Source organism: Antechinus flavipes, chromosome 2, assembly GCF_016432865.1.
Source record: "Antechinus flavipes isolate AdamAnt ecotype Samford, QLD, Australia chromosome 2, AdamAnt_v2, whole genome shotgun sequence".
In the NCBI taxonomy this organism is placed as follows: domain Eukaryota; kingdom Metazoa; phylum Chordata; class Mammalia; order Dasyuromorphia; family Dasyuridae; genus Antechinus; species Antechinus flavipes.
This window is the reverse complement of record NC_067399.1, coordinates 19,040,796-19,064,694: the sequence shown is the minus strand read 5'-3', so window position 1 is coordinate 19,064,694 and position 23,899 is coordinate 19,040,796. Positions and strand designations below refer to the sequence as shown.

At 37.0% G+C, this 23,899-nt stretch overlaps 1 protein-coding gene across 1 annotated transcript; it reads left to right on the top strand.

Moving 5' to 3' along the window:
• The first annotated feature begins 801 nt into the window (after positions 1-801).
• LOC127547341 (OX-2 membrane glycoprotein-like) lies at positions 802-22,399 on the top strand. The gene is made up of 5 exons (XM_051974167.1): positions 802-871; positions 1,978-2,310; positions 14,380-14,679; positions 17,902-18,029; positions 19,940-22,399. The coding sequence occupies exons 1-5, from the start codon at positions 820-822 to the stop codon at positions 20,033-20,035; spliced, it is 909 nt and encodes a 302-aa protein (XP_051830127.1). The 5' UTR covers positions 802-819; the 3' UTR covers positions 20,036-22,399.
• The last annotated feature ends 1,500 nt before the right edge of the window (positions 22,400-23,899 follow it).

The following is a 23,899-nucleotide window of genomic DNA, read 5'->3' as shown; positions in this document are numbered from 1 at the left end:
TGCTTTGGCCCCATCCCACATGACACATCTAAACAACTGGAGAAATATTAACTGTTCATGGGTAGACCAAGCCAATATAATAAAACTGACAATTCTAACTAAGCTAATTTGTTTATTCAGTGCCATACTAATCAAAATACCAAAGAATTATTTTATCAAGCTAGAAAAAATAATAGCAACATTCATCTGAAGAACAAAAGGTTAAGAATATCAAGTGAACCAAAAAGGGAAAAATGAAGTAAGGTAACCTAGCTGTTCTAGATTTCAAACTGCATTATATGCATTTCCATGTCATCAAACACTATAGATTAACTTTTCTAGTAGAAAAGAGAATTTGGTGTCTGCCCTTTTTTCTTACCCTCCTCCTACCTCTAAGTTTGTGTCTGGTATTCTCAGGTTACACTCCCTATCAAAAGAAGACCATTTCATGAATAATTTGATCAAAGATAAGAATTTTGGGGAGTGATCTCTGTTTTGGTTTCTCACATTTTCTTCTAAATTTCTGGCTGGAACTGTAATGATGACAGCTGCTTTTAGTATCATGGAATCATAGATTTACAGCTTAGGGAGGCCTTAGGGATTCTTTCATTTTTATTTTCATTTCATTCCTTTCCTTCATTCTGAAGGTGAATTGGCTTATTGTAAATCACACAGGTAAACTTCTGTGAAAATCCAAGAAACATTGTTGGTCACCCAAATGCAATATCTCAATACTATGGGAATTTCCCAGCCAATCACAAGACCACACATCATAAAAGGGAGAAGTGTAGAACAAGACGCTTCATTTGTCTGAGAATTTCTTTTGGTTTCATAACCGTGATGTTGCTGACAGTGTGCGTGGTGCTTTCTGTCTCCAGGAGCATGGTTGCTGGTAGGGTCAAATGATGAAAAGAAAATTAATAGGGAGAAGGGAGGGAGAAATGGAGATTGGAGGAAGAGCATTGGTTCACATTGTTTAGGCACTGATCTTTTAAGCTGATGGATTTTTTAAGTGTCCTGAGAGTTGAACTTGGGACAAACCTTCTTTTGTGGATAGTGGTTGTGAAGGATAAGATTCTGCCTTGTATTCATTGTGTGTACATTTTGTGAATACATATTTTATATGTGCTTAGGTGTATATCTGCCATCTGTCCTTGAATGTAAATTAAATGAAGGTTGGTTTAGTTTCATTCTTTTTTTTTTCACCCCAGTTAGCACAGTGCCTAACACTTAATATGCTTAATGAATGATTAATGATTGATTTATAAACTGACAAATATTGTGAAAATATATTATAAATAAGCAGTATTATAGTATTATTTTATTATTATGTTAATTATAGGTTGTTATTAGAAATGACAAAAGGAGTTGGGAATTGAGCCCTTAGTTCATTCTTCTCATCACTGAGGCTTTTCAAGATAGTTCTAAGAAAAGCTTTGAGGAGGCAAGAATTGGTGATCTGTTACTGGTTGGGGAAGGGAGTTTGGGGAACATGGAGCAACATGGAAAATGGAAGTTTGGAAACTAAAATTAAGAGGATCAAGAATGGTGATATGATGAGACTTTTTGTTGTAATGGGGAAAAAAAGCACTATTGGGATTAAAGTTGGAAGTTGTCTGACTTCTATTTATGATACAATAATGGAATGACCTTGGTCAATAAATTTAATTTCTTAATTGTTGATCACAGAGTTAGAGCAGGAAGGATATTTAAGGGGTTACTGGAGTTATTTTACATAGAAGGAAACAGGATCAGAGAAATTAAACAATTTGCTCAAGTTTATGAGATAATAAGTGAAAGAAAAAAAGAGAATTTGAATCCAGAGCTTCGAGGTCCAAAAATCGAACCTTCTTTTCACTGGCCACATTCACTTTAGTTATCCTTCTATAAAATGGGCAGACTAATTTACAACTAACTTTCTGACAAATTTGTGGCAAGGAAGGATTTTGTAAAGCACAATGTAACTGTGAGCTCTTTTTATTATCCCTTTATCTTCAGGAATGCTAAGGGTGATTCATGAGCCAGAAGTGACCAGCACTGTTGGAGAAAATGTGACTCTGTCCTGCCAGCTATCTACTGAGAAGGAGGTCCTCCAAGTCACCTGGCAGAAAGAAGGTCAAACAACAGATAATATAGCTACATACAGCTCCAATCATGGCCCCAGATTACTTGGATCCTACCATGACCATGTCCGAGTGACCCAAAGTGATTTGTACTCCTCAGCCATCACGCTTGACTTGGTCTCCTTTAAAGATGAAGGATGCTACAGATGCATTTTCAATATCTTCCCCATAGGACCTGTGGTGGGCAGAATGTGTTTGAGTGTTTATGGTAAGTCATTCAATTGGGACCCTGGACAGATGGACTATTCTCATAGTATAGGATTTGTTTTCCTAAGGATAAAAAAATGTCAGGAAATAACATTAGGATAGACTCAATAACAGTCGTTAAAGAAAACAAACAAACGAGCAAGCAAAAACAACTAATTCAATCTTGGGTTGTCTTGAGAGTCATTGCTTCCATAAATTAGGCTTCAAGTAAACAAGTTTTTATTAAATGTCTACTCTGCATGAGGAACTGTGCTAAAGTGCTTTGTATAGCCCTGCTGTATTTTACCCTGGTCAGATCCCATCAAGAGAATTGTATTCAGTTCCAGAAGCCAAAATTTTAAGAAATACGATTAGATATTGAAGAGTGTCCAGAAAAAAAGACAATTAGAAGGATAAAATATGCCTCTGATTGTTGCCATGTGAGGACTGCTTGAAAGAAAAGCAGATATTTAATCCAAAAGTGGGGGAAAAGGGGGGCAGTGTAAATAAGGGGCAGGGGCAGCCCCTTTTCAGGGGCTGAAAGACTGATGCTTAGAGGAGGGACTTGACCTGATTGGTTTGGCTCCATAGGGAAGGAATGGGAGCAGAAATTGCAGGTTTGAAAGGGCTTAAGGTGGGCCTAGGGACAAGGAGTGGGAAATTCAATCTAACAATGAGAATTATAGAAAAGTGGATGAGTTTCTTTGTTGGGAAGCAGTTCCTATGCACTGGAGGTTTTTAAACAGTGACCAGACAACCTCTTGTTGGATATCTTACTGTATGATTTTTGGACTAGATGGCTGCTAACATTCCTTGTTGGCCAACAATTCCATAATTTTAAAAATTTTATTTTTAATAGTAGTCTTTTATTTCCAAAACACATGCAAAGATAGTTTTCAACATTCTCCTTTGCAAAATGTTGGCTTTTTTCTTGCCCTTCCTTCCATTCCTCTTCTAGACAGAAAGTAACACGATATAAGTCAAACATGTGCAAGTCTTCTAAATGTGCAAGTCTGCACAAGAAAAATGAGAGAAAATGAGAAAAAAGCAAGCAAACAACAACAAAAAGATGAAAATATTAGGTTGTGATCCATACTCAATAATCAACAATAATATTCCATAAATACATATACCATAATTTATTCAGCCATTCCCCAACTGATGGGCATCTGTTTAGTTTCCAGTTTCACTGCCACAAACATTGTTGCACAGGTGGGTCCCTTTCCCTCCTTTAAGATCTTTTTGGGATATCAGCCCAGTAAAGACACTGCTGGATCAAAGGGTATGCACAGTTTGATCACTCTTTGGCATAATTCCAAATTGTTCTCCAGAATGGTTGAATCAGTTCAGAATTCCACAAACAATGTATTAATATCCCAGTTTTTCCACATCCCCTCCAACATTTATCATCATCTTTTTCAGACAGTTTAGCCAATTTGAGAGATGTGTAGTGGTACCTCATTGTTGTCTTAATTTGCATTTCTCTAATCAATAATGATTTGGAGCATTTTTTCATATGACTAGAAATGTCTTTAATTACTCTATCTGAAAATTGTCTGTTCATGTCCTTTGACCATTTATCAACTGGACAATGGCTTGTATTCTTACAAATCTGAGTCAATTTTCTATATAAAAAATTCTATTTTGATTCAATCCAAGTAGAGAGAATGCCATTAGTCAAGATAAAGGTGTAGAATGTTCATGGTAGAGTGAAGATCTTCACCTACCTGGAATCATTGGATCACAAGATCTCAGATTTTGAAGTGGTAGAACTCATTTTATAGATAAGGAAGTCGAGGTGCAGGGAGGTAAAGTGATTTATTGTGTGAGTTTCTGAGGGGTAATTTAGTTTTTGGTCTTAATGTTTCTAGGATAGACCTATCTCTGTTATGCCATTCTGACTTCCAGTAAGGATCAAAAAATCAGAGTGAGGAGGAGCCTAAGAAATTATCAGATCCAACAATATAATTTTATAGTTAAGGAAACTGAAGCTTAAAGTTTGACTTAGATCTAGTGGCTAGCAAGTGTCTAAAGTAGGATTGTGGGCACATTGGACATAAGAAATCGGTCCCCACAAATTTCACAATTTTAGAGATTGAAATATGAAAGACTGACTCATGGATCAGAAAAACATACATAGTCAATATTATAATTGTTTTAAAGAAATTAAGACTTATTAGCCAAGGGTATATGACCAGACAATGTCTGGGTTAGAAGGAAGGTAACTCTAAAATTTACATTCTTTTTCACATTTCTCTTTCTATTTATCTATCCATCCATCCATCCATCTAGTATCTCTTTATATCTACTTATATATCTACCCATTTATAATTTACTATAATCTATCTACTTATCTACCATTTATCTATGTATCCATCATTTACTTATTCACCCTTTCATTTCTTTATATGTTTACTCATTCACTCATTTTTTATTGTTTTTGTTAATTTACTTCTTTGTTATTTACTATTTTGGTTATTTTCTTGCTGTTTAACTTCTGTTATCTATGCTGTTGATTTAGCCTCTTTTTAATTATTTTGTTATTTCTTATTTCATTGTGTATTTGCCTATTCATTTTGGTGCTTGGTGCATTCTTAAGATCTAGAAAGGGGAAGGGACTTTCAAGGCCTTTTAGAACCAGTCTTCTCATTTACAGAGGAGAAAACCAAAACCCAAAGAACTGAAGTTTCTTGAACAGTAAGCATTACATAAGTAGTAAGTGGTAAAGTCAAGATTTGAATTCAGGTTTTTAGTTTTGAAGTCCAGTATTCTTTTGAAATGCTATTTGATGATCAAGGTAATAGAGAGATACAGAAGATTTTTGAGCAGAGGAGTGATGGATTAATATCAACTTCTCTCTTAGAATGAGGATCTGAGGAAAGTTCAGGGAAATGGACCATGTCCATAGAGAAATGCTTTATATTTTTACACATACACACACATACATACACATTCACATGTGTGCATACACATACACACAGAGACACACATAACGCATTCACATAAGCTCAATAAATGCAAAATAATTTGAATGAACACTCACAATTGATAGGCTTGAGGAAGAGGCATTTGTTCTCTGACTTGATGGAAATTGGAGGTTTTAAGAGAGCCAAATGAGTAGGGAGGGCATTACACAAGGCAGATCAATTAGAAGATGGATGGAATTGTTTTCTCTTCACTTCAAAAATCTGTTTTCTTTTCTTTATTATCTGTCAAATTGGGGTGTAATAAAAGTATCTCCTTCCCAAGAGTAAGATCAAATGAAATAATAATTGGAGAACACTTAGCACAAGGAAAATAACATAGATTTAAAAAACTAGTCTGGGGGATCAATGCTGAGGGTTTGAACTAGTCAAGTATCTGTACAAATTACAAAAAAGAAGGAATATGAAAACAATGAGAATGACATCATCTTCATTAAAGACCTGCCTCCCCCCAAAAAGAAAAAAAAGATTTTTTTCTTAACTTTGTGGATCCAGGCAGGCAAGAAGCTGATTAGCTTTTTTTATAATTTACCTCAGCCTATCAGAAAGCTTCCCCATTACCCTGAAAGACTTGGGATTGTTGTGCAATAAATATTCTACGAATGAGGCCCCTTGCTTTTATCAAATAAAAATAATAAAATGTAGCCCAGGTAAAGAGAGTGTTTCCCCAAATCAGAACACTTCAACCTTGCCATTTCTCCATATACTCTGCTTTACAAAATACACTCTCCTCTGCTCACCTCACTGACTTGCATTCCCCAGACTTAGAAATGATCAGGATTTGGAGTAGGGCTATAGAAGGAGTTAGCTTTGCTTGCCTTATCTTACCCTTTGTTTTTCTCAGGATGTTCACTTCTCCATTTGCAAAATAGGGGAAGTAGTAGAGGGCAATGGGTACGCAGCATTGAAAAAATCAAGAAGACCTGGATTTCCTTGCGATGTGAACTCTAGGCTAGATGGATGGTACAGAGATTAGAGTGCTAATCCTAGAGTCAGGAAGATCTGAGTAAAAATCTGAACTCAAGCACTGGGCAAGTCATTTTATTTCATTTGTCTTAGTTTCCTCTTCTGTAAAACCAACTAGAGAAAGAAGTGGCTACTCATTTGGGTATCTTTACAAAAAGGCAGACACAAATCAACCGGACAAGTATGACAAAGTATGCAAACCTTATAACACTATAGAAACATTAGCTGCTATAATGGCTCTCTTTTTGTAAAATCTGTGACAGCAGAAGGTATAATGAGAGAGAATAAATCCATATGCATTGTCCACTCCTAGAAAGTCTGCAGAAGTTATGACTTTGGTTTACAAGATCAGCCTCTGACATGTGTGAAAATTAAAAAGTTCATTTGGGGAAGATTTGGGGATGTATAAGGAAATATATGACTAAAACGTACCTCAGATTTATGACAGCATTCTATCTCATAATTGGGGAAGTTGAGACACCGAGAAGGTACTCAGTTGGAAAGAGAATGAGTAACAAGTCTGCCTTTATTGCTTATGACTTGTTTGATAATGGACAAGTCAATTAACTGCTAGGAAACTCTGTGAACAATTGAAATAAATCAAGCTGACCTGGAAAGTCACTTTTCATAGTTCTTTACCCTAATTTTTCCATACTCAGATTACTGAGTTGTGTCAGCAAATAATGTGATTAAAAATAGTAGTTACTGCCAGACCCAAAGAAACTGACTCATGGTGACCTTTTTCTGTGTGCATCTTGTCCTCAACTGTTGGGGAAGAGAATTAGGGAATTTTCTTGAGAGGAGAGCTACTATTTTGGCTTCTTTGGTACTTCAAACTGAAATTAAAATGTTAAAATCTTGACTTGATACCCAACCAGCTTCCTTAATGTATGTGGGCTGGAGGCCAAGAGGCTTAACTGATGTCTTTCCAGTAACAAGAACTCTTGTTGACCATAACCCAGAGGGAAATATTCAGTGGATGGGGATTTCAGAGAGGGGAGATACTATCAAAGGTCTGAAAGGCTTGAAGTGAGGGAAGAAGAAAAGGGAAGGCAAGGACTGGGGTAAGATAGGAACAGTAGAGTGCAAACAATAGTGCTAAACAAGGAGTCAGGGTCAATCCCTCTTGTCACAAATTTAACTTCTCTGAGCCTTAGTTTCTTCATTTGTTAAGTGAGGATAGTTATACTTAGTCCATCCCCACTGCCCTGCAATTGGTCTGAGGCTAAAATGAAATAATTTTATGGAAAACATTTTGTAAACCATAAAGCACTATACAAATTTCACCTGGTATTATTATCATCATCATCATCATCACCATCACCACCACCATTATAAAGGGATTTTTCCCTGTCATTTTATCCTACACATGCACAATTTTATAATCAGACTTGCGAATAAAGTAGTGGAGATTAGAGCTCATAAGAGGGACTTATTTAAAAAAAAACAGGTTTATTACTAGCAAGGGAGCAAATCACCAGCTTTTATGTAGTGTTCCCTTCAAGTCTCTCCTTCTTTTAGTGATGAGGGGAACTGAGCCATAGAGAGGTTAATTATTTCTCCAGAGTCAGATAGCCACCGAGGATAAGAAGGAGCATTTGAATTTACCTCTGAACTGGTCAGAAACAGGACTGAACAACAACATGGGTCAATCAATCAACCAATACCTATCTTAACCCTGTTAAGTGTCTGGTGCTGATCCTTGATGCTGGGCATAAAAACAATACAATACAAAACAAACAAATGACAAACAAAACAACAACAAAAAACTGTCCTTATGGAGTCTATTAGAAGACAGACAAATAGACAGACAGATGGAAAGATAGATAGATGAATGGATGGATGGACTGGTAGATAGATGGATAGATAGAAAGCTGGAATAGAAAGAGATGGATGGATGGATAAGTAGATAGAAAGATGGAATAGATAGACAGAGATGGATGGATGGGTAGACAGATGGAATAGATAGACAGACAATAAGATAAACATTTACATGATGTTCTGGATGGATGGGTAGACAGATGGAATAGATAGACATTTAGATAGATAGACAGACAATCAGATAGATGAATAAGTAGATATGTTTACATAAACATTTACATGATGTTCTGGATGGATGGGTAGACAGATGGAATAGACATTTAGATAGATAGTCAGATAAATGGATAAGTAAATATGTTTACATAAACATTTACATCATGTTCTGGATGGATGGGTAGACAGATGGAATAGATAGAAATTTAGATAGATAGACAGACAATCAGATAGATGGATAAGTAGATATGTTTACATAAACATTTACACGATGTTCTTGGAGTCAAGGAAGTATATCTCTATCTATACATAATTCAGAGATTATTTTGGAGGAGGAAACACTCCAGCCGAGGACCTCATGGTGACATTTAGATCCTACTCCTCTTGACAATGTTTACAATGACTTGTCTAATCTCATGTCTTTGTGCACATTGCCCAATAGTTGAGTGATTCATGTTCTTTCCCCTATTCGTGCATGATCACTACAGACCATAAGATCAAGATCTCATGATCCCAGAGGACAAACAAACATGTGCAGGGCTCCAGAGGAGGATGATAGGTCACTCTACACTTTTGCTCAGATTGGGATTTCTTCTTGCAAGAAAATCATTGGTAATATGGTATCCTATTTTTGTCATGGGAAAGACCTTAAGAGCCCATCTAGTTCCAGGATGTCAGACTTACAGCTTTAAAATGGGAAAGAGGCTGAGAGATTATGTAATCTAACTTCTCATTTTCATGAGGCCCAGAGAAGTTCTTGTGAACCCACAAAGATAAAAAGTGGCAGACCCCAACCTGAGCTGAATTTCTTAGACTATGGCTTAACTCTTCTTGTTGTACCACAATCCTTCTACCTTTTGAGGCTGAAAGCTTCTCCATTTCTCCTCAGATTTACCTCATATTATAACCCTGAAGAGAATTTCATATTTGTTTTTTCTTAGAATTATTTGATTCTTCTGTAGCCTCCAAAATAAATTTATGTCCAGAAGAACTGCAAAGAGTTTCCATTTCCTGTTTCTAGTTTACCTAAGGTATTGGACTTTTAAATGGATTTTAAGGGAACAGATTTCAAGTATGTGCCTTGCAGAGATGCAGAGACATTAACAAGGTCCTGGGGAAGATCCACTATTGTCTAATTGTCCATCGTCTAATACAAAGACATACCTATAATATGTTTATAGTATGTATTCCGTGCATATATGAGTTTAACTAGATGGCTTTAAAAATCTCTCCTGGGTGTCAATTCTGTGATTTCAAAGAATGATTTTCAATTCAAAGAATGGAACCCCTCAAAAATATGGTTTCCTGGGAAAGATGGAAAATGACTTTTTAAAATGGTACAGATTTAGCATTTAGATTAGTATGAATGAGAAGGGAACATGCACAAAAAAATATGGGGACTATTTGCCAGATCCCCATAGTTATTTCACCTTTGAAAAAAGATTTTCATTGGTGAGGTGATGTGGAAAAATAGAGTTGGGAAGATGTAGGTCCCTTAATAGCTTTTAGATTAAGTTTTATGAATCTAGGTAAGTGGGTTAATCTCTCTGAACATCAGTTAAACATATATGTAAAATGAGAATGATGAGCTCAATAGTACCTGCCTCAAAGGACTCTTGTGAGTCTCAAATAAAACCCTCTATGAAAAGTGCTTTGTAAACTTCAAATCACTATATGAATGCCAGATGTGATTGATAAATCAACAAGTACTTATGCAGAACTTACTATGTGCCAGACACTGTGCTAGGCACCAGAGGTACAAAAAAGAATGAAAATTATCCTTGCCCTCAAGAATCTTGCTAGATGGAAGAGAGATTATAATCTCACCTTGTCTTCTCTTTCCACTGATGGAGAGACCTGAAATAGAAAGATGATTGTATGTGAGTGGGGAAAAAACAACAACATATATGTCAATAATTTTGTGGAAAAAATGACAACAATTTGCAATTGATTGGATTATGGGAGCGAGATGGAATAGTCAAGGATGACATTAAAATTGTAGACTTGGGTGACTGGGAGTATGGTGGGACTGGGACCAAATAATGAGCATACTACAGTAAAATGAGCACTGACTCAGAAGATATCACTTAGGTGCCTTAGCCTCTCTTGAGTTTAGTTTCCTTGTCTATGCCAAAGGAGAAGAGGTGACGTCAGCTTTAAAATGGGAAAGAGGCTGAGATGTCTATGATCCGCCTGATTCTGCTTACCTTTGCATATCGCCTTTTGCCAAAAAAGCTATGTATTTGTCCTCGGAGAAAAAAGAAACAATTAGGAAGTGGAAAACATAAGAAAGAGATTTGTAAGCACGTGGCTTAAGAGTCAGCAGAGCTGGATTCTAATTCTAGTGGTATCACCGAACAGCTGCTTGACCTTACACTAGTCACTTCCCTTGACTTTATAATTGGGATCCTGGGATCTCCACCCATTACAGTAAATTGCTGTTTATACTTTAAACAGCTGATCTAGTATATGTTTTGATGGGAAATTGCTGAATTGCTACAGAGAAAAGATGCTGACCAAGGAAAGTGGAAAGGAGAAGGAGGAGGTCGAGACGGCAAGGTCTTGGGAAGGGAAGTCCCTACCAGAAAGGCATTATGATATAGAAAGAGCACTGGGTAAAAGGGAAAACAACTGCTTTCCAATCTGATTATAGCATTAATTAACTTGGTGATTCTAATAGGTCTAATACATCTCTGAATATTAATTTATAGTAGTGATACTGACAGTAATTTTTCTATAGCACTTCCTATATGCCAAACACTGTAATCAACACTTTACAATTATTGTATCATTATCTTCACATAACAACACCGGGAGATAGTTCATATTTTCTTTATTTTACAGATAAGGAAAATGAGGCTAAAAGAAATTCAATGACTTGCCAAGGTCAAACAGCTAGCAGTTATCTGAGACAGGATTTGAACTCAAATCTTGACAATAAGTCCAGCATTCTATCCATTATGTTCTCTACAAAAGAGGAAATGGTGGAGTGGGGAGATCAGGTGCAAGACATGAAATTCTAGAGCACTTCTATTTAAATCCATGGCCCCGTTCACTGGGGTAAAATCATCAAATGTGGGGAGCTGTTCTAAGTGTTGATGCCCTCAGGAAGCTTCCATTCTCTAAGAGAACCAATATATAGTCAAATAAAGTATAGATAAAATACAAATAAGCTTACTAATTGAATCATCAGAAATTCTATTCAAGTACTTAAATCAGTATGTGACCCTGGGCAATTGTTTTTCCTGAATCTTAGGGTTTTCTGTGAAATAGGAATAATGATACCTACTTATAATAATAATTAATTACCTCAGATGGTTGTAGGAGAGACAATACATTTTAAGTCTTAAAGTCCTATGTGACTATTAGCTATTATTATTATGAGATGATGTCTAGGTTGTACCATCCAGCCATAGAATGGGGTCAAAGAGGATAAAGGATTTGAAGATTTTATGCTTGCGTTTTTCCTCTTCAACTCCCACCATGATAATCAGCAGACTCCTCAATCCTCCCAAAGAAGTAAGGGGGGGTGAATAGGGGTAGGAGGTGGTAAGCAATGGTTCCTTCTGGTGTGGAGCAGGGAGGGAAATACCAAATATCATCTGGGAGATAAGGGGAGTTCCTGAGAGTAACAGAAACAGAGTGCTTTATGTGCAAAGGGGATCTTTATGTTGGAGGAGAAAAGACCCAAAGGGATGAGACGGTCAAGCCTGATTGCTTTCTTCAAGTATTTGCCTGGCTGTCCTTGGAAGAAGAGATTCAACTGCTGGGATCCAGAGCACAGAATGGGGAGCCAGAGGGTATATATAATAAAGAGAGAGCTTTTTCTAGATGTAATGACAGATTTAACCATTAGAACAGTTCCAAAGGCAATTAGGCTGCTTTGGGAAGTAGCAGGATTCCCCAAATTCAACATTGCCGAGTTGCAGAAAGGATTCTTGTCCCAGTGATCTCCAAGGTCCTTACCAAAAATGAGAATCTGTTACAGATCTATCAATATAATATTTATTGAGTACCTCCTATGTATAAGATGTGGTTCTAAGTTGGGTACACAAATAAATACAATGAATAGAATAATCCCTACTTTCAAGAAGTCATATATTAATGTAATTCTTTGAAGTTATGCATATAAACTAGCTACTTCCTTCATTCTTGGTGTAACATACAAGTTAATGGATTCTCAAAGAGGATACATAGCTCACTCTTGGCCATCTTTTTAATCCCATTGCTGGCTAAGCTTAGGAGATAGCTTTGATCCATTGATCTCTAGTTTATTTGAAGGAGGAGGAGCCCTAAGCAATTTCTTCAAAGGTCATTATGACAAAATGTTTTACTAGAGGAAACAGAGGAAGAACTCTTTGTCCATCTTGTCTTTATTTAGCATAACGTGCCCCAAACAGAGTCTCTTCTAGCATTTCTTAGAGAACTAGTTCTCTTGGTGCCCATGAGAATAATTGCACTGTATTTGGCCCCAAGGTAGAGACAAGGAAGAATAGCACTTACTTTCAACCATCATAGAACTCCTAATCTTGTTCCAGAAAGAAGGCATATGGCACATAAAAACTCCACACCCACACACACACAAATTAAGTTGATTTTATTAGTGTCCTATTGCTGGGGCAGCCAGTTAAGTTCCCAGGAGCTCACCAGAAGAAATATATCTTAGACCAGGAATATTCAAGAAGACACAAGGGTCCTGAAAGACTTCCTAGCCCAGGCAATCAGTGAAGAAGCATTTTGAAGTGCTTTCTACTTGTTGAAGACTGTAGATACAAAGAGGCAAAACAGGGCCCCTGCCCTCAAGGAGCTCACATTCTAAAGATGGAATTAAAATAGAAATAATAAAGTTTAAAAAAAAGATGTTTACAGAGTAGATGGAATGTAATTTCAGAGATGGAACCAATAGCAGTTGCAAGACTGGAAAAGGCTTCCTGAACATTAAAGGAAATCAAGGAAGCTAAGAGGATATAGTAAGGAGAGAAAGCTTGATAGGGAACAACCATTGCAAAGGCCCAGAGGTGGGTGATGTTTTGTTGGGTGTGTGAAATAGCAAGAAGACCAAGATTACTGGATTACTTGTAGGGTGTGGGAGTGGAGGAAAGTAAAAGAATACTGGGAAGATAAAAAGAGGCCATATTATGAACATCTTCTTTTGACAGATGAGGAAATTGTGGACATAGGAGGTAAAAAATGCTTTCGTATGGCCCCATAGCTACTAAGGATCAGGGAGAAGGATTCAAATCAAGGTCTTCCTGATTCCAACTATAGTATTCTCTTTACTAAGCCACATTAGGCAAATGTGTTGTAATTTTAAGGAAATACCAACAGTCTTAACATGCATGGACATGTTAAGGGGATGGAGTTCACCTCTGTGTTTCACTATTAGACAAAACATTCCCTTTTATAACCACAAGAGGACATAATTTCTGATGTAGTGTCCCTGCTCTTTTTCTTGGGGCATGCTCAACTGGCATTTTTGAAAGCCCATGGAAGCTTGACCTAGACTTAGTTCTGGGAATGTGTGATAGAAAGCCCTGGGGAGAGAGAGCATTAAGACACTACAGAGTTAGAAAGGGGCTCAGAGACCATCTATTGTAACCTGTGTATGAACTAAAATCTCTAGGACCAAAGCCAACAAGTGGTTGTCCAGTCTTTGCTCAGAGACTTCAATTAGAGGGAACTCCCACCTCCCAAGGGATCCCCTTGTATTTTTACACATCTTTTATTGTTAGGGAATCTTTCTTTTGTTGTCTGATTTCATCTAAATTTGCCTCTTCATAACTAACCCCTCTCCCCCCACCTACCATTGTCCCTGATCCCAACTTTTGAATCTAAGCTGAAAAATTCTAATTCTTCCACATGACCACTCATTAAATGTTGAAACATGACTAGCATATGCTCCCACCCTAAATCTTTTCTCTGTGCTGAAAATTCTGACTTTTTCAGCTGATCCTTACTTGGTATAAATTTAAGGTTTTAACTACTATGGTTGAGTCCCAGGGCTAATAGAATGGCTTCATGGGGGTGGGGGATGAGATTAAGACTGTTCCCTTATCTTGGCTGCTTCCCAAGACTTTTTACTAGGGACTCTCCTGTTAAACCAACAGCTATATCAAAACCCAAGGTGGAGGCCCAGCTGCTGACCATAGGAGAGGAGGAAATGCTGGCAGTGAGTTGCCAGGTGACGGCAAAACCAGCTCCCGAGATCACCTGGGACCTGCCGGATGGCTTAGTGGTCATGCCGCAACTGTCCTATGTTTGGCATCCTAACAAGACTGTAACTGTCATCAGCAACTTCACCTACATCCCTGCCCAAGTCTCCCAGCAGGGGCCAATAATATGTTTGATTCACCACCCGATCCTCAAGACAAAGATGCCATTGGAGTATCCATTGCATAGACCTTCTGGTAAGTGGGGGCTATTGGTGGAGATAAAGGAGGAGACAGAAATATCTCCAGGGAGAGAGGAGAGATCATGTCATGTTGGAAAGAAAAACAGATTTTGAGCTAGGAAAAATAACAAAAAATTGACTATTCCAACACCCTTGATTTAAATATAAGTGCATTTCAGGGAAAAAAAGGATTTGACCAAGGTCATACAAGTAGCAAGAAACTGTGTCAAGGTTTGAACCCAAATCTTTAGATACTATGTCCCATGGTGGCATCTTTCCATCTCATGATGTTGCCATCCCAGACCATGTACTGATCTTCACAAACTATCAACAAGTACTCATTCATACCTTTCTTGTCCCAGATCCTAAGATAGGTTCTTGGAAGACAATGACAAAAATAAAATCATTTCTTGCTTTCAAAAAACTTAACATTTTATCATTGGAAACAGCATTAAGTAACTATTGTGCTTCAGTCATCATGCTAAGCACAGGGGACACAATAATGCTAATGAATTATTCTCTACCTTCAAGGACTAGACATGTACATATAAAGAAAGTCATTTGAAACAAATAATAATTTATTATCTCCATTTTCATTAAATTTGCTTTTATTAGGAGCAGGTCTCTCCTAAGAACCCTCCTCTGACCTCATCTGTATTGATTTCACTCCTTGAACACAATGACCCCTATGATTTTGACCTGGGTATTTAAGGGATATAAAGCTCAATAATTAAGGTGGTATCAACCCTAGCCATCCCACCAAGGTTAACGTGTTCTTGATTTGCATCAAGGTAATGGAGGCTTCCAGGACTAACTATGGGGTGGAGAGGTGTGCTGTAATAGTCCTGGTGCACATTGATTTGATTAGAACACATCAGAATTCTGATTGATCACTTCTGGGTTTCCTTAACCAGGGAACTAAAATGACTTGTCCATGGCTACATATGTAGTGAGTGTGTAGAAATCTGGAATTTTGGAGAAGTATACTTGAAACAAGGTGTTAACTCGGTGGAATTGAGGAGATGATGGTTAGAGAACTAGAGTTCCCATATATACTTAGTACTTTGTATGGTGATGTAATGGTTCTCTAGTTCACACATACATAGTATGCTGTAATGATGTAATTGTAATAGAATCTATAAGGGCTAAGAAGGAATGGAAGAGGGATATTCAATTTTTGACCATCCTCCTAGTGGCTCTTCTGCCTCCTGCACTAAGATCAAGGTTGGTCCTGAGGACCTCCAGAAAGCTAGCCCAGACATTAAACGAGTGGAAGAGGGGAAATTAAAATTCAGATCCTTTGGCTCTTTCTCTTGTTTCACTTGGTCCTGGGCCCATGCTTTGTGAAAATTTGATGAGGAAATGGAGGAACAGCTGAAGAACAGAAAACTAGAGAGATAGGGGTGGGGAGAGAAGCGAATGTGATACATTTATTCAAGTTCCTTAAGAGCTTTCAGGCAGAAGGAAAATAGATTTAATTGTGTTTTATCTGGTCCCAGAGAGGCCAGAAAAAATGGTTAGAAAAGAGAGTAATGAATGCTTGGCAGGAGGGAGAAAATTCCATAATTTGAGTTAATCAGAAGTGGACTGCGCTGTACCATGATATTGCACCAAAGTCTTTAATGCAAATACTACATTTCCAAGAGTAGGTACTAGAAAATCTTTTAAATGGACTAGACCACAATAACTCAGTGAACGCTAAGGTCCCTTCCAAAACTGAAATCTTTTGTTTTTGTGACACTGTGACCTTCCAGTTACCCTCAGTACCAACTCGATCTCACGTCTCAACTTCCCTTATTCAACCATACCTATCTATTCTACTTCTAGTTTCATAAGGAACTGAAACAAATACCTAATTTGATTTAGTTTGATTAAATTATCATTTATATTTACAAGACTCTACCAGGCACTGTTTACTAAAAGAAAAACAGTGCAATTTTATTGGAAGAGAATTGAATTTGGACTTTAATATTAATATAAAATAAAATATATGTAACATTTATAGAATGTAATATACATGTATGTATATTTCCTAGCAAAATTTATTTAAAACAGTTTTATCTTTTTCTTTCTTCTTCCATTTTATAAGTTCTCTCATTATATTCCTTTGATATCATCTAGCTAGGAATCATTGTCATCATTCTATGATAAGGAAACAGTCTCAGAGAGATAAAGTACACATGAATATATAAAGTTACACAGTCGATAAATCAGGACTCCAACCCAAGTTGGACATCAGTGACTGAGTAGCTAGAATGAATCTTGGAAGCCACCGAGTCTAATGCTATCATTTTAGAGATGAAGAACTGAGGTCCAGAGAAGTTATGACCTGACCAGATTTACATAGATAGTAAGAGACGGCTGAGATTAAAATCCCAGGTCTCTTTACTCCATTGCATACTGCACCATTGTCTCAATTCTTCACTCACAAAAGCCAAAGCACACAGTCTCATCTTAGTGAAACTAAGTCTAGTGAAACTGAAAAGGCCTAAATTGGAAGTCAGAAACCTAGAATTTTAATTGGGACTTTGCTGTTTACTAACTCTGACTGAGCAAGCTATATTTCCATATATTTTTTTTTTATGGAACTCAGTTTCCCTTTTAGTTAAAGAGAAGGGGTGAACCCTAAAGGGATTAGGTAATCTTTTAACCTTTTGTCCCACAATCTTTTCCATTCACCTCATTAAATATTCTAAATATTTCTAATAATTATATAGACACAAATGAGTCTACCATTGTGTTATAGTTGAACATTTAATGAGTTTGGATTTAGAGCACCTGAATTCAAATCTCATTTCTACAATATACTATATGTGTGACCTGGGATAATACAGTAACTCTCTGAACCTCAATTTATCCATGTGTCACATAAGGAGGATAGATGGCTAGATAGGTGGTCCTTGATAGCTCTAGAAGCACATACTGTCCATCTGCTTGAGTACAGTTTTCTCAAGTGTAAAATGAAGACATTAGACTAGATGATCTCACTAGATCTGTGATCCCATGTTTCTTTCACTGGACCTCAGTTTCCTCACCTATAAAATGAGGGAATAGGATCAGGTGGATTTTTTGTTGCCTTCCAGAGTTAGATCTATGATTAGACGTAACATTCCCTCTATGATCCTAGTCTAGGAAGTCAGTCTATCAATAAGCATTATTAAACTTCTGCTATGTGCTACACACTATGCTGAGTTCCCTAACCCATGTAGCCTCACCTCCTGATGATCTTGCCTTTCAGATGGACATAAGATCTTCTTCATAGCCTTCTCTTTTGTGATCGTCACTGTTTTTCTCCTGGGACTCTGTTATTTCTGTTTACGGAAACAAAAAATGGGTGCCTGTCAAGTGGGTGAAGCTCTGATCTTGGTAAATATGAAAATAACTCACTCAGAGGGCTGCTTTGTACATATGATGGCTAGTATGTTTGTTTGGGTGGGCTGGAACTTCAGGATCTGCAAATATTCTGCTTTTGGAAATGGGAAGGCTTGCATTCTGACCCTGCTTCAGATATCAAATAGTCACATGAACCTGAGATTACAGATTTGTCTCTCTGTCTCTCTCTGTCTCTGTCTGTCTCTCTCTCTCTCTCTGTCTCTCTCTCTCTCTCTGTCTCTCTCTGTCTCTGTCTCTGTCTCTGTCTGTCTCTGTCTCTCTCTCTCTCTGTCTCCTTTCTCTGATAACTAATCTGTAAAATGGGGATAATAAGAGTGCTTCCTTTCCCTTTTGTTTGCCTATATTTTTAATACATTCAATAAATCAAAGAGCAAGATATATTTTTAAGCAAACCCAATTTTATTATTAAAGTAACATAAGGTAACATATCAGTTGCTTTGTGCATTTACCATGTTATACAATTTTCAGCTATTATGAAAGGTCTTCATACCTGTTTGTTGGGAATACAATATATAACTTTGCTTTACCTCTGGTAGACCTTTTCCTCTCTTCTTGTGAGAGGATGATAGTGATTCAAGGACACTGAGAGGCATTGCTGTTCTCTGATCTCCCCACTGAGAGGCAGTTGCTATTGTCTGACCCCTCTCCTCTGCCTCTGCCTCCAATTTATTTTCCCAGTCCACAAGCAACACCTGTGTCAGTAAAGGCTGCTTTGCAACTCCTTCAGATGTTCACAGCTGTGGAGGCTCTCAGAGAATTGACCTGCCCCTTACAGTGCACTTAGGCATGGTCCTTACCACCTGTTCTCACTGTGGAACTAAGATCACATAGATAGGTAGATGACAATTGTTGTATGTTAGGTGTGTTAGATAGTTAGATCCCTGGAGGAGATTCAAGCACAGGGGACAGCTAAAGGACTTATAAACAAAGCACTGATGATGATGATGATGATGAAAGTAATATTTTATTCATTTTAAAGTTTACAAAGTGCGTTACATATACTATATCATCTGATCCTCAGAATTTTATAGAATTGGAAACTGAGGCACACAACATTTAAATGACTTGTCCAGGATGGACAACTAGACAGGATTTGAATCCAGGATTTTTAAAATTTCAATTTCAGGGATTACTTTATGCTGGTCCATTAGTCTATTTCTAATGTGATTTTCAGCTATAGATTTATAATCCTGAGACATTCAGATTAGAAAAGTTCACATCTGGGAGAGATGGTATGATAGAATAGAAAAAGCATATATCTTTGTGGACAGGCAGTATCACACCTCTGATGCTTACTACCTATGTGACTTTGAGCATATCAATTCTCTTTTTCAAGCTTTTGTTTCCCTACCTATAAAATAATGAGATTGAACCAGATTGTCTGTGAGATGCTGTCCAACTCTTCCTCTATGAATTCATTATATAAAGAACAGTCAAGAGACATGAGGTGCTTCAGTCACACACAGAGAAAATAGTGGAGCAGGGATTTAAATTCAGATCTTTCCTTATCATAAGATTTAGATCTAATTTTAGATATGTGTTCAAGATTTTGTGTAGAGATAATTTCTAATTTCTCCATTTTACCAAAAAAAGGCAATAGAGTAGCTTGTTCAAGATCCTTCATAAAACAATCCTCTATAAATGGCAGAGCTCAGCTATAGTGCTTTTCTGCTATTTCCGTTAAGGGCAAAGTTTTGCTTCTACAATTGTCCACTCTCAAATCCAAATGAAATTATGGTTCTGAGGCTATGAAAGCTAGGAAAGGCTTATAGAATTAAATTTATTTTCATGAATTTTCATAAAAATCAAAATAGCAACAATGAAAAAAAAACAAAACAAAACAGAAAATGCTCAGAAAATTCACCTGTGTCATCTCCTAACAGGCCACCACTTGGTTGATTCCAAAGATCTGCTGCGGGAGGTTCTCAAACAAACTTTCTGCCAATATCATTGAACATCAAAGGACAGAGGCCGTGTGATACCCTTTTTTTTTTTTAACTTATGCTGGAAGTATTCTCCAACCTGTGCTGAGCTGCATTACTGAAAATGGCAAGGAAACAGGTGACTCAACCATTTGGCTCCTTCAAAATGATTCCCATGGTGTTGCTGAGCTTTCTGTGATCCAGGGATCTTTTGATCTTGTTTCTTGTATTGCTCCATTTCAGTTCTTCAGTGGGTCTACAGTCTCATGAGTTTTGGAATTCCTTCCGGTGATGTGAAGTGGAACAGAATGTGATCCCTCCATATGTACCTGTTTGATGTCACTCTTGTCAATGGTGTTCCAAAAATTTGGCACAAGGAATCGATCTAATGCTTGGAACCATCTTTGATTTTTCCACTTCTGAAGATATCAACAAAACATTCTGCCTATTTCTGACATCAACATGTGATCTCAACAAGTGATTTATCCATTTTTCTTTCTGGTATATTCTCCCATGATGACATCCTTGGATCTTATACTTTTTCAGAAAACCTCACTGATTATATGTCATGGCTGCTTATAGCTACCTCTTATCTCACCAATGTCCCATAACCACTTTCTAAGTGTTTCATAGGATATGGGGTTCCAGTTGCATGGTCATATAACATAATTTCTAATATGCTTAGCACAAAAGATCCTTTTCTTTTAGGAAAAACTGTATAGAGTGAAATCATTTTTGATGAAACAAGAATGTGAAGAATATATACATGTGCCATATGTTTCAAAGAGTCAGAATCTCTAGTCATATGCAATGATTTTTACTTTGTTGGCATTGTTTAGTTATTTAAATCATGTTAAATCATCTCTGGCACACCATTTTGGGGTTTTCTTGACAAAGATACTGGAATGGCTTGTTTTTTTCTCTGGGAAACTGAGGTAAATGGAGTTAAGTGACTTCCCCATGGTCACACTCATGAAGATTAATTTTCCTGATTCTAAGCCCAGTTCTCTATACATTGCACTGCCTAGCTTTCCCTGTAATAAGTTTGCTAGCCAGAATCAAAATAAATGGGAATTCCTGATTTCAACCAGATAATTAATATTATCTGAACAACGGTGAATTATATCTATTGGTTGTCTTCGTGACCAAACCAATTTATTTCTGTTTATACAATGTCATCAACACTACCTCATAAATAAAAATACTTAAGAAATTCGGGGATCTCTGAAGTGGGTTTAGGTAACCCCTTTGCTAATGTGGATTTTGAGTCCCCATTTAAGTCTTTGCAAGTAACTGCACCTAACTAACACACCATCCTATAGGCATTCTGGGGCTCAATGATCTTGGTTGGATTGATTTTCAGGATGAAGACAGTCCGTCTCTTTGACTTTTCCTGTACTTGAAGATATACTAGAATGTTAGGGTCATTCAGGGCATCCGCTGTACTAACTATTCTTGGAGCAATAGAAGTTACCACTAAGTTACTGTGAACAAAGAATTCTCATGAAGAGGGTCCGTATTACTGCATTGTATTTATCCAATGTTATTATTTAAGATGTCATTTCTATCTTTAAAAAAAAATCCCTTTGTCTTTTCCCCCAAATATGCCCCTCCCTCTTTCCTTACCATGAATGACTTTTTGTAACAAACATAAAAATAAGTACAGTAAAAACAATCAACAGATCAACAGAGTCTGTATGTGAACTGGAGAAATGGATTTATTATCATGATAGCACAGAGGTTGTTGGGTGATGCTGTAAAAGTGGAAGCTGAAATGCTGCAGTGGAAAGCAAGGGAGATTCCTTGATTTGCCTTTAATAGGCTGTTTCAGATGTGAGCAAACATTTTATAGGATCTAATCTGAAGCTAAAGGGGAATGCGATTTCAAGGTGGAAGGGATATTAAATAATAAATAAATAAAAGTTAATCATAATAAACATTCCATTTCTCTCCAATTTTACAGATGAGAAAAATGAGGTCCAGGGGAGTTAAACCTTAATTCCTTTTAGGAATAATTATATCTGAAGGAAGAACAGTAAACTATGTCCAATTTCTGCTTCCAATGGCCATATCAGGACTACACAGACACATACACACACACACACGTGTAAATGTATATGTATATTCCATATGTGAGTACATACTATTTATATCTACATATATAAATATATGTATACATTTATATTTGTGCATATGTATGTATATAGTACATGTATAGCTGTATATACATTTGTGTAAATATGCACATGTATGCACAGTGTATTATATGTGTACTATATATATACACATCTGTGTATGTAAGTATGTATGATTTGGTTTTATATCACCTGTATTTTCTAGTATATCTTACCTGCTCCTCATAAAGAACCATTCATTCAAAGGGAGAGTTAAATAAAATAAACAAAAATAATCAAACTCGAATATTGTATGTAGCAATTCATATTCCTAGATGTCTACTTCTGTGTACAGGGAGAATGTGGGATGATAGTGATAGAAAACATTCTACTCCATGTCTCTTCTTTGGGGCCATTATAATTTCACAGTATTCAGTTTTGGGGTCTATCATATAAATTTTTCTTCAATTAGAGGCAATATAGGGTAGTGGATAACCAACTTGGAAGCCAGGGAGACTTGTGTTTAAATATTGCCTCAGTCACGTACTATGTGATCTTCAGCAAGTCATTGTCTTTCATTTTTAAAAAAAGGACTAAAATGGCTTCATATGTTGGAGGAAAGTACAGTATATTTGGCTGTGACTCTACTATAAGTCCACATGAACCCAAGAAGGAGAGATATTTCTAAACTTGGGCACTTCATGTTTCTTTTGAAATGCTGCAATTGTGCTTTACTCAGAGCACAGAGCCTTCTTTGTGAGTTCTTCACATAACAGTCTTTTAGGCAAATGGATGTTGGACATTCAAACAACATGGCCAACCCATCAGGGTTGTGTCCTCCCCAGTAGGGTTTGAATGCTTGGCACTTCAGCTCAAGAAAAACCTTGTTGAACAGGACCTCATCCTGCCAGTCAATCTTCAGAATCTTCCTAGGATAATTCAAATGGAATCAATTCAGTTTCCTGGCATGGTGCTCTTAGAAACTCTTAGAGCCTACAAGTTGCATAGATGGCACTGAATCGTATAAGTAAAGAGAATTTTTCTTCTTGGGAGTTCCCCATATAAGTGAAGTTTCAGGGGGAGGAGATATAGAATAATTACCTTTAAAAAAAGAAGTTCTGATTTTTTTTCTTCAATGACTCAGTTGCTTTGTGGTGAAGTCCTTGAATTCCTTTAGTATAATGTTATAAAAAAAATAGAATATATAGGACCACAAAGAAAAATAGTTATACAGGAAGATACTTATCAAAAAACTAAGTTAACAGATCCCAGGTTAAGAATTTATTTAGTCCAATTAGGTGTTTTGGGTGAGGGAACTAAAAGAGGAGCTTAAAGGCAACCCCTCTGAAATCATGACAGTTATCAGAGCTGGATGGATTATAAAGATCGATTTTTCCAATATCCTGATTTTACAAAATGATCTTAATTCCCAACCTGGTCAGTAACATGTCCAACATCACTGAAAAAGACCTATTGCTTTCAGCTGGTCCTGAAATTTAGTCTGACTTTAGCTTGAAACAAATGAGTCTCAAGGACATGTTGCATGCCCAGTTTGTGTAGACTCCTCATTTTAATGAGGAGGGAACAGAGACTGGGATTTAAGGTCAGAACAGGAGTTAGAAGTCATGTTTGCTGAAGCCCTACTTTAGCATTTTTTTTTTTTTTTGCACAGATAGTTAAAATTTGACCTCCTTGAAAATAGAATCAAAAGGAGGACTGCTCCCTGCTTTTGTGATTCAGGACAATCAGCTAAAGATGTGTATTTGTTGGGAATAAGGGGAGTGTTAAGCTTTCCAGTGATTATCAC